This window comes from Lissotriton helveticus, chromosome 2_1 (assembly GCF_964261635.1).
Source record: "Lissotriton helveticus chromosome 2_1, aLisHel1.1, whole genome shotgun sequence".
NCBI classification, from domain to species: domain Eukaryota; kingdom Metazoa; phylum Chordata; class Amphibia; order Caudata; family Salamandridae; genus Lissotriton; species Lissotriton helveticus.
The window spans coordinates 561,538,698-561,547,760 of NC_136059.1; the positions used below are offsets into that span (position 1 = coordinate 561,538,698).

Below are 9,063 nucleotides of genomic sequence, written 5' to 3' on the forward strand. Positions count from 1 at the left end.
GTTCAGGCTGTGTACTATACAAGAACTTCTCGTGTCCGATTTAAATAGACTATCATGCTTCTCCATGTAAAAACCTACCCAGCATCTACGGTGCACAACGGACTTGTCTCTTAATTCGAGACTAATTTGCATATGGCTGGGGCCGAATTGCGCCTGCATGGATTGCAAAATAACGATGGACTGAGATGTAGCCCAGAGTAATATCCAGTGACTGAGATTAATTCAAGCATTCCATTGACTGCTTTTTTGTAAATTTTTGTGTGTCGGCAATGCCCGGGTGTGGTTCCCGTGCACACCGTCACAGGAACCAATCTTAAACTGGTTGATAAACCCTAACAATGTTGTGTTGCTTGTGTTTCGGTTCCGGGAGGACCTCACCTTATAGTTCGAGCTAAACAGTTCCCACTGGAGCAGGGTCAAGATTGCTTAGCATATGGCTGGGTCCAAACTAAGGAGGCATTATGTGCAAAAGAACAATGGACTGGGATGCCGACCGAGTAATTACTGTGGCGGAGATTAATTCAAACATTCCATCCATCACTTTTTTGTATACTTTCTTAATTCACTGCTGGCTTTGTTATCATGGTGCGGTGGGGCCATGACTATTGTTAAGTTCATGTTTAAAAACTATCACTTTTAATAAAGGCCTAAATGGAACATGTCCTGTCTTTCTATCATCTCTAGTTAAAAAAATATGTACTGAACTGTAACCTCAGGTCTAGGCACAAAAACGTCCTCAGAATTCCCCGTTTCAAACCGAAGAGAATAGGTGGGTCAAGATTTGTTGTATTGGCCCATAGGACTTGAAATCCCATGCCCCCAGAGATTCGAACTACCACGAATTACATGCATTTTCGCAAACTCTTGAAGACTTGGCTCTTTCGACAAGCCTATGATTAAATTTTCTCTAGCCGTATGCTAACTTCTACTGTCCAGCGCCAAGAAACCTCCCTGGTGAAAAAGCACTTTATAAAACTCATAACATAGCATGCCTCTCAATGCAGTGATATTATATGATGTACGAGGATACAAATCTTCTGCATGTTAAAGAAATACAGTTGGGGGGGGGGGGGTTTGAAGAGTCTTTCTTATGGTTTATTACACAGTTTGTATACCAAGCCTTTTCGGGGTTCGGCCCATGCAGGGGCTCTTAGAGTGCAGCCAGACCCAGAGTTCGGCTCTCCCTGTTAATTTGTTTGCTCGCCCACCTCTAGCTTCAACCCAGAATCCAGGCAGGGGGGAAAGTAGGTATTTGCAAAGTCCTACTTTTTTCATGACTCTGAACAGCAAGCACTGCAGAACTTAATTGCTAAAAAAACTAAAAACAGTAAGGGGACAATGAGCTCTTACTGTGAAGAGGGACACATTTGTAAAGTACTGGCATGTCCTATGTAAACGCATTTGAGTACATTGAAGTGTACTTATCATAAAGGACACTTTATAGGAAGACTGCCATTTCAAGAGCATTCATTTAGAAGGAAGTAGACAACCCGGAAATGAAATGTACAGGTATGTCATAGAAGAACTTAAAACCAGCGAGCACAGCACCTTGCAATGGCCCTGTAATGATCCATCTTTAAATAATTCAGAGCTAGCAAGCAGGATACCCTGCAATGACATTTCACAGGTGCATCGTAAAAGAACCACAACCAGATCATTCTGCAACCACACTCAATAGGAGTATCACACAAGAAGCCACAACCAACCTGCAGAACACCCAGTAAATGCACTGTACAGGTGCCTCACAGAAGAGCAAAGCCAGGTAGGACCACACACCGCTTATACACCGTACAGGTACATCACTAAAGAACTCCGAGAGGCAAGCAGAGAACCCTCCAATGACACTGAAAAAGTGCATCAATACAGAATACAGAGCCAGCAACAAAGCACCCGGCAGTAAGACACCACAAGAGCACACGCAACAGGCAAGTAGAGCGCTCTTCAAAAACATCATACAATCACCAATAACCAGCAAAGTACCATACAATACTGTAAAGAGGTATAATAAAAGAACCAACACGAGGAACACCTCGCAATGGCGCTGTATCGATGCATCTTAAAATAACCCACATCTACCATGCAAGGCACTCAAAGACACGTAGAAAAAAACAGTACTGAAAAACTACATACAACCGGCAGTCATTTCAACTTGTAAGAATGCTATAAGTATGAGTCAAAAGAACGGGGGACCAGAGGACCCCCGACTAAAGTAAATAGGTGCATTACAAAAGAAAGTACAACAAGCTAGCAATGCACAGGTACATCATAGATAAATCATAAGAAATCCAGCGAACAGAGCTCTCCGCTATGATAATGTACAGGCACATCATGAACACCGACAGCAAGCACAAGTAGGACAAACTCCTGATGCATCATAAAACAACCCACAAGTACAGTACCCTGCCATACATAGGCACCGAAGCATCATAAAATAAACCACACAGCACCCTGCAATACACTGTAAAAGCACATCACCAGACAACTCATAGCCAGCAAGCAGGACACCGTTCAATAAAACTGTAAATGCACTTCATAAATAGAACTTCAGCAAGTAGAACCCCCTACAATGACCAAAGCCAGTAAATAAGTACTTTGATGCGGGCTGCAAAATAACTTGCAGCCCGCATCAAAGTACATTGCATCGAAAAGGTTCAGAAGCATCATCAAATAAGTACTAAGCACAGCACTCTGCAATGGCATTCTGAAGGTGAATGATAAAATAACCCACAACAAGCAAACACATCATGCTCCAATGACAGTGAAGCAGAAGCTTCAGTGTCACATAAGTTGAATGACCTTTAACAGACCATGGCTCTGTATTTGTGTGATTGAAGTTGGCGTTCTCCACGCATGACAATGCAATCTAGGTTGCAAAAAACAAAAGAACGGAGTGTCTGCCTTTCTTAAACGCAGCCCTTCAAATCACTTCCTGGCTGTGCTCGGACTCTGGACCGACATACTCAGCATCATGTCAACCACGTGCTTGACTTTAGACCCAGTTCAGCTATTAACTTCTCTAGGGCGAGGGCCCTGTGTGTAAAATGTTACTCCAAACCTCCTGGGTGTTGGCACCAGGAACTGGAACAGCAAGGGTTGCACACTCCCAGAAAAGGGCTTAGTTCAAGTCGAATAATGTTCTGGTTTCAGAGACATGGACACGTTTCTTGCCTCACAGGCGATAGATATCCTTACTCAGGGTCTGATAGGAAGGGCTTTCAAACCAAATGTCTGCAGGAACTTGTGTTGGTCACCGAAGCTCCCTGTCAGTGACTATAAACACGTCGGCCTGCTAAACTCTAAATCACTGACAGGGATGACTGGAGCAGGTTTTGTGAAGCGGCTAACCATATGCGTTATGGTTTTATCAGAAAGGTTAGAGCTCGCATGAAAAAACACCTTGCATTGCTGTCCTTGACAGTATTTCATGATGCACTGTTGTGCTTTGGCGGGCACTCTGAAATCACCTCGCATAGGGGGTGCAGGGAGGCCATGCAGTGCACACTGGCTGTGGAGGGGACAAGGGGGCGGTGCCTTTGTTTGTCTTGTCACACCCTGTCACGGGTTGTTTGAAACAACACTGCGTGGAGGACCGGGAAGACAGAAAGAGCACACGCAGGGCAAGAGAAAATACAAAAACCTGATTAAGTTCGCATCCGGGGGTCACAGGCTACGAACTCTATCTGTCATGATGAAAACCCTGAGTCGCTTTTACATTCCCACACACACGGCATGTCTGCCTACACACACGGCACTGCCTCCCCAGCTAAAGGCATGGGTAATTATGTTAAACGCGGCTCGTTATTTAAAAAGGCGGCGAGGGCCTTTAAGCGTGCTGCATGAGTCCAGCAGCGGGCATTATTCTGCTGTGACCTCCGGCGACAGACCTGGCCGCCAGGACGTGTCTCTGGCAGACGGAGCCGTGAATCACCGGAAACCAGGGCTGCCTGGGGGCGGGCGGGTGACACGAAGCAGCTCTGGGGGCTCTTCCGGAGGGGGGGGGGGGGGTCACTGCAGGCATTACAGGTACTTGTGGCCCCATCCTTTCACTCCGCGCGCATGTGCTTCCTGTCTCAGAGACACAGTGGAACATGCAAAACCATCGCCCACAGCGACAAACTCACTCAAAACAAGCAGGACAGCCCCAGCGTTCTTGCTGCAAGGTGCAGAGAGGACGGTGTGTGGTCTGCACGGTCTTAAAGTGTCACGTGCGGTGCTACCAGGGCGTGCAGCCTGGACCAACACGTTCATGTGTGTTCTACGACTGATGGTGATCAGCACCTCTTCCAGCAGGTTTAGCTGCGGGGTTCGCCTGAGAGGGAGCCCCGCCGTGCAGATCTCCGGGGGATCCCACGTGTGACTGCCGCGGGCGCCCTGGGAGATCACACACCGGATGCTCGGCTCAGGTGAGCGGAGCCTCCACCCACGGACCTGGGAGGGGGGGTCAACTCTTTTGCACGGCTCCCTCGCCCCCGCGGCAGCACACACCGTGAAGGATCCCGGCTGATCCTCCGCGGAGAGAGAGCCACGCGCCTGCACAGCCAATCTACAGACCCACCTGCCCGGGATTGGCGCCCGAGGAAGCCGCAGCACACCTGTGACTCGCTGCGCGTGACCTTCCGCAGACCTGCAGCCCCCACGCCTGCACCCCTAGACTCGCCGCGGGGCTTCACGAGACGCACCTTGAAGGCGCACAGGAGGGGCCACAACTCATTTAAAACCACTTTCATCCATTGAGCGGTGCGGAAAAACACAAAACACCCCCCGGTACACAAACTAAAACCACAGGCTCTCCTTGAAAACGAATGCAGATATATAAATATTGTGGTTTTTTTTTTGGGGGGGGGGGGCAGCCTACTATCTGCTTTACTCACAGCCATAGCGTGGTCGGAGCAGGGAGGCGCGCAGCTCCTCATGCTGCATCCTGTGTCTGCGCTGATGCTTCTGCCCAAACTTCAGCAGCTGCTCCCGCAACCAGTGACCGAGCCGGGCTCTCCTCCGAGGTCCTCTCCGGGCCTCCACCGAGCTCTGCCCCCCGCCTGTTGCGCTCTGCGCCGCGCTGCTCCCGGAGCTCTGCTGAGCCTGCGGCGTGAGTGCGCGTGTGAGCCCGGAGCACCCTCCTCCTCTCAGCCAGCGGCACACGGGCACTTCCCACGGCGCTTCACTCACGGCCCCGTTATTCAGGTTAGCACAGCGCAGCGACACCTGCTGGCAGCCGCGGGCACTGCAGCTCGAGGCCGCGAGACGGGCTATTTTTTTTATTTTATTTATTTTATGCGTTTTTATATACCCGAAGGTGTTAGAGCGCTTCACAATAGGAACAGAAATGATACATAAGGAGAAAATTACAAGTGAGCATGTTACAAAAGCAAACGTTACGTTACACGAGGCAATAGTGACAATTGTGCATGTGTCAGAGGCAAACAAAATACAAGAGGTAGCAAACGATACATTGCACGAGGAAAAGTGACGTGTGCATGTTACAAAAAAGTACACAATACAAGTAGAAGTATAATACTGCAATAAATGGCAGGCACTCAGACTACAAGAACACACTGGGGAGGCACTTCTATAGTCATGGAGAAAGACTGGTTGCACATCATTTGGGCCTGTCGTGTAATCTAGGCTCCTATTTGAGGACGGTATAAGGTGCTGTTTACGAGGCTTTGAATTGTAGTATTTGGGACATGGAATACCTGTCAATGTTCTTTAGGGTCGGCGAGGTTTTGGTTCAAATATGTCATTCTCTTTTCTACCATTTGTGCTCTGAGGCAAAGGCTTTTTCATTTGATAGGTTCAACAAATCACTTTGCAAAACTCAAAATCAGCCACGTGACAAAACTCTGGCAAACTAAACTAGAAACAGGGTGCACACCTGCCCTTATCTAAAGGCCCTCTGAGTCACTAAGACCACCCCTTAAGAGAAAGAGCCACACTGCCTCCAGCTCACTTATTAATTAGTTTCCATACCGCAGAATTAGCTAATCTGAGCTCGTCTAAGGTGACTAAACAAAGGAAAGTCTCATAATATAAATGTCATTAAAGGACATGCAAGCTGTGCTGGTTGGAGGGTATGGGTTGTGATTGTGGCCTATGAGAGGCGTTTTTTATATTGTTCATTACGTGTAGCAGGTTGCTCTTGTATTGTCTGCCATCTATGTGGGTGTAGGAGCTGGGAAAGTTTGTGAATACTTGCACCTCCCTTGACAAGGACTCCCGGGCAAGAATTCCAACATGCTGCCCGGAGCTTCAGCTCCGTGGAAACCCCGCGCACAACACCCTAACGCGGCCCTCCAAGCCCCACTACATTATCTGTAAGGGTCAAATGCCAAAATCGGACGTTCTGGAGCGTCTGCCGCTGGGGCCGCCGATACTTCCAGCGGCTGCTCTGCCGTGATATTGGCAATATCCACCCCTGGCGGAGGATGCCACCTGAAGACCTTGGCCTGGCCTCCCATTTTATATCAGCACTAGAGGTGAGCCGGACCCCACAGCGACGAACGGGTGTGCCCTCGCTGCTCTCCTCAGAGATGCGCTCCAGTCTGCTTTGCCCCGTGACTCGCTTGCCTGACTCCAAAATGGTGGCGCCTTAGGGACCTCGGCGCTAACGACTCCCCAGACGGACTTACAAGCCCGCGATCGGCTGCTGCCAAAGCATCGCCTGAAGAGCCTGCCCTCCTCCTGTGCCCATCCAGCTGCGACATTGCTCCAGATGATGTGGGACGGCGGTGAGGCGTGTTCTCCCCTCCTCCCGGGACATCGAGATGTCTTTGTTGATGTGCCCCCACTGGCTCCATGCCGCCCCGCCGCCTCCCCATGCACGCTATCGTCCTGAATTTTTCCTCGCCTCTTCATCGACTTTGGGGACCCCAGTGAACTTCTCCCTGGTTTGGGGGCGCGGGAGCCACGACCTGCTGATGGTCTTCAGCCTTCATCCAGTGGACACGAGCCCACACGCCTCCTCTCCCTTCCTAAATTTGATTTGCTTTAACTATGTACCCCCCGCCCCGCACTTCTCCTGGCACTTTGGTCATACTCACTGGTTTACTCTCATGGACTTCTTTACTTTTTTTCTTTTGTCCTGGCCGCCCTTTTGCTGCTGCTCTCAGCCGCTTTTTTTTCTCCTGACCCTGGCCCACCATCTTGGCCATTCCCACGGCCTCTACCCTTTTCCCTCGTTTCCCCCCTTGACGATCCTCAAATGTTTCTGATGTGCCTTTTTCTCCATACCCTTGTATCCCTCCCACCCAAATCTACTATTTGTATATATATATATATATATATATATATATATATATATATATATATATATATATATATATATATATATGTTGCCCACCAGAGGGAAACTTGAAAAACGCTATGAAAGCATCACCAATTGAAAATGCTGGTACTGTGGGAACTCCAAGCAATCAGAATGGCACACCTTTGAAAAAGTCGAGTGGTCGACGAAACGCGTCAGGAAAGCCAAACCTGCAAAATTTTATTAAAGAAATTCAGCCCAGTGAAGTGCGACTCCAATTTCCTTAGGCAGAGGAGGAAGATTCATGAAATATATATATATGTATATAGAGATAACTCTAATCACTAGTATATGCTGTAGACCATTGTACTCTCTACCATTCCTATGTGACGCTTAGAATTTATCCATTTGTATCGCTTCCTTGAGTGACTCTCTTCCTTGTGTGACTTTAGAACTTGTACATTTGCAATTTTTTTCTGCTTGTATCTTTTATGTAATGCACGTAATCCTAAGTCCTTATGTATTGAAACTGGTTCTTATGTAAAGCGCCCTGACACCTTCGGGTAAATTTTGCGCTATATAAAATCGCATTAAATAAAAATAAATGTAAAAATAAATAAATCATCAACTAGGAAAGTCTTCCCGCGGGTTTTGCGCGGGCCGGTCGAGGTAGGGGCCGGTTGAGCGGCCGCCCTTCCAACCAACTCCTCCCAAGGGGACAAGCCCCCAGACAAGGTCGATACCAAGACCATTTAAGATTTGGAAACTTCTATCCCACTAGAGGCCGGTGCGGCAAGGGCTGAGGATATCGTAGAGCAGCAGCCTCCTCTAGTCCAGGCTCCAGTCCCGGTGAGTATTCTCCATTCTATCCGCTTAAGAGTAGGGGGAGGCTGGGGAATTTTATCCAGGTTTGGACTTCCATCACGGGGAATCATGGGTACTTCAGACAGTTCAGGGGTTCCACATAGATTATATAGGCCAACCCTTTCAAGAACTAAAACCCCATCCCATTCAGTTCTCTCATCAAGAGATCAGTCTGGTAGACTCAGAAGTTTAATCCCTTCTAGCCAAGGGTGCTATTACCCCGGCAACCCCTCATCCACGTGGGTTCATCAGCAACATCTTTTTAGTACACAAAACAGACGGAGGCAAGCGACCGGTAATCAACCTCAGCGAGTTCAACGAGTGTCTAGTTTACCGCCGCTTCAAAATGCAGGGGAGTCATCTTCTCAGGGATGTCCTACGACCTCGGGACTGGATGATATGGCTGGATTTAAAAGACGCCTACCCGGTTATCCCAATCTTTCATCCTCATTGCAGATTCCTCCAATTCGTTTGGCGTCACCAGGCATACGAGTTTACCGCCCTTCCCTTCGGTCTTTCCTCTGCATTCTGTTGCTTTACCAAGGTCCTCAGACCAGCAGTGGAGCTACTGAGGGCTCGGGGTATCCGAATGATTTTCTCCTGAACGACATGCTCTTCATGGGCGCATGCCCCCACCAACTCTTGCACAACCTCAAAATGGCAGTAGATCTTCTTCAGGGTTTGGGTTTTGTGGTGAATGAGACAAAATCCGTCCTAACGCCCTCATAGACCCTTACCTTTTAGGCTTTGTGATAGACTCCACTTCCTCCACTCTCAGTCTTCCAACTAGAAAGATTCCAAAAATTCATCAAGAATTGAGACGTTCCCTCACGAAACCTCAGATCTCACTCAGACAATTGGCCCGGATTGTGGGTCTTCTCTCTGCCTCCATCCAGGCCATCTTCCCGGGCCCTCTACATTATCGAGCGCTTCAACACCTCAAAGCAACTCACTTACGG

At 48.6% G+C, this 9,063-nt stretch overlaps 1 protein-coding gene across 2 annotated transcripts in view; it reads right to left on the reverse strand.

Moving 5' to 3' along the window:
- The window catches only part of IQGAP2 (IQ motif containing GTPase activating protein 2), a 1,127,142-nt gene extending 1,121,914 nt beyond the window's left edge, over positions 1-5,228 (reverse strand). Inside the window, exon 1 of one of the 2 annotated variants that reach the window (XM_078675224.1) lies at positions 4,872-5,228. In XM_078675224.1, coding sequence (XP_078531350.1) covers positions 4,872-4,920 — 49 coding nt within the window. In that variant the 5' untranslated portion in view covers positions 4,921-5,228. The remainder of the gene's footprint in view (positions 1-4,871) is intronic. The other variant, XM_078675225.1, reaches the window with a different exon arrangement.
- Positions 5,229-9,063: the final 3,835 nt, after the last annotated feature.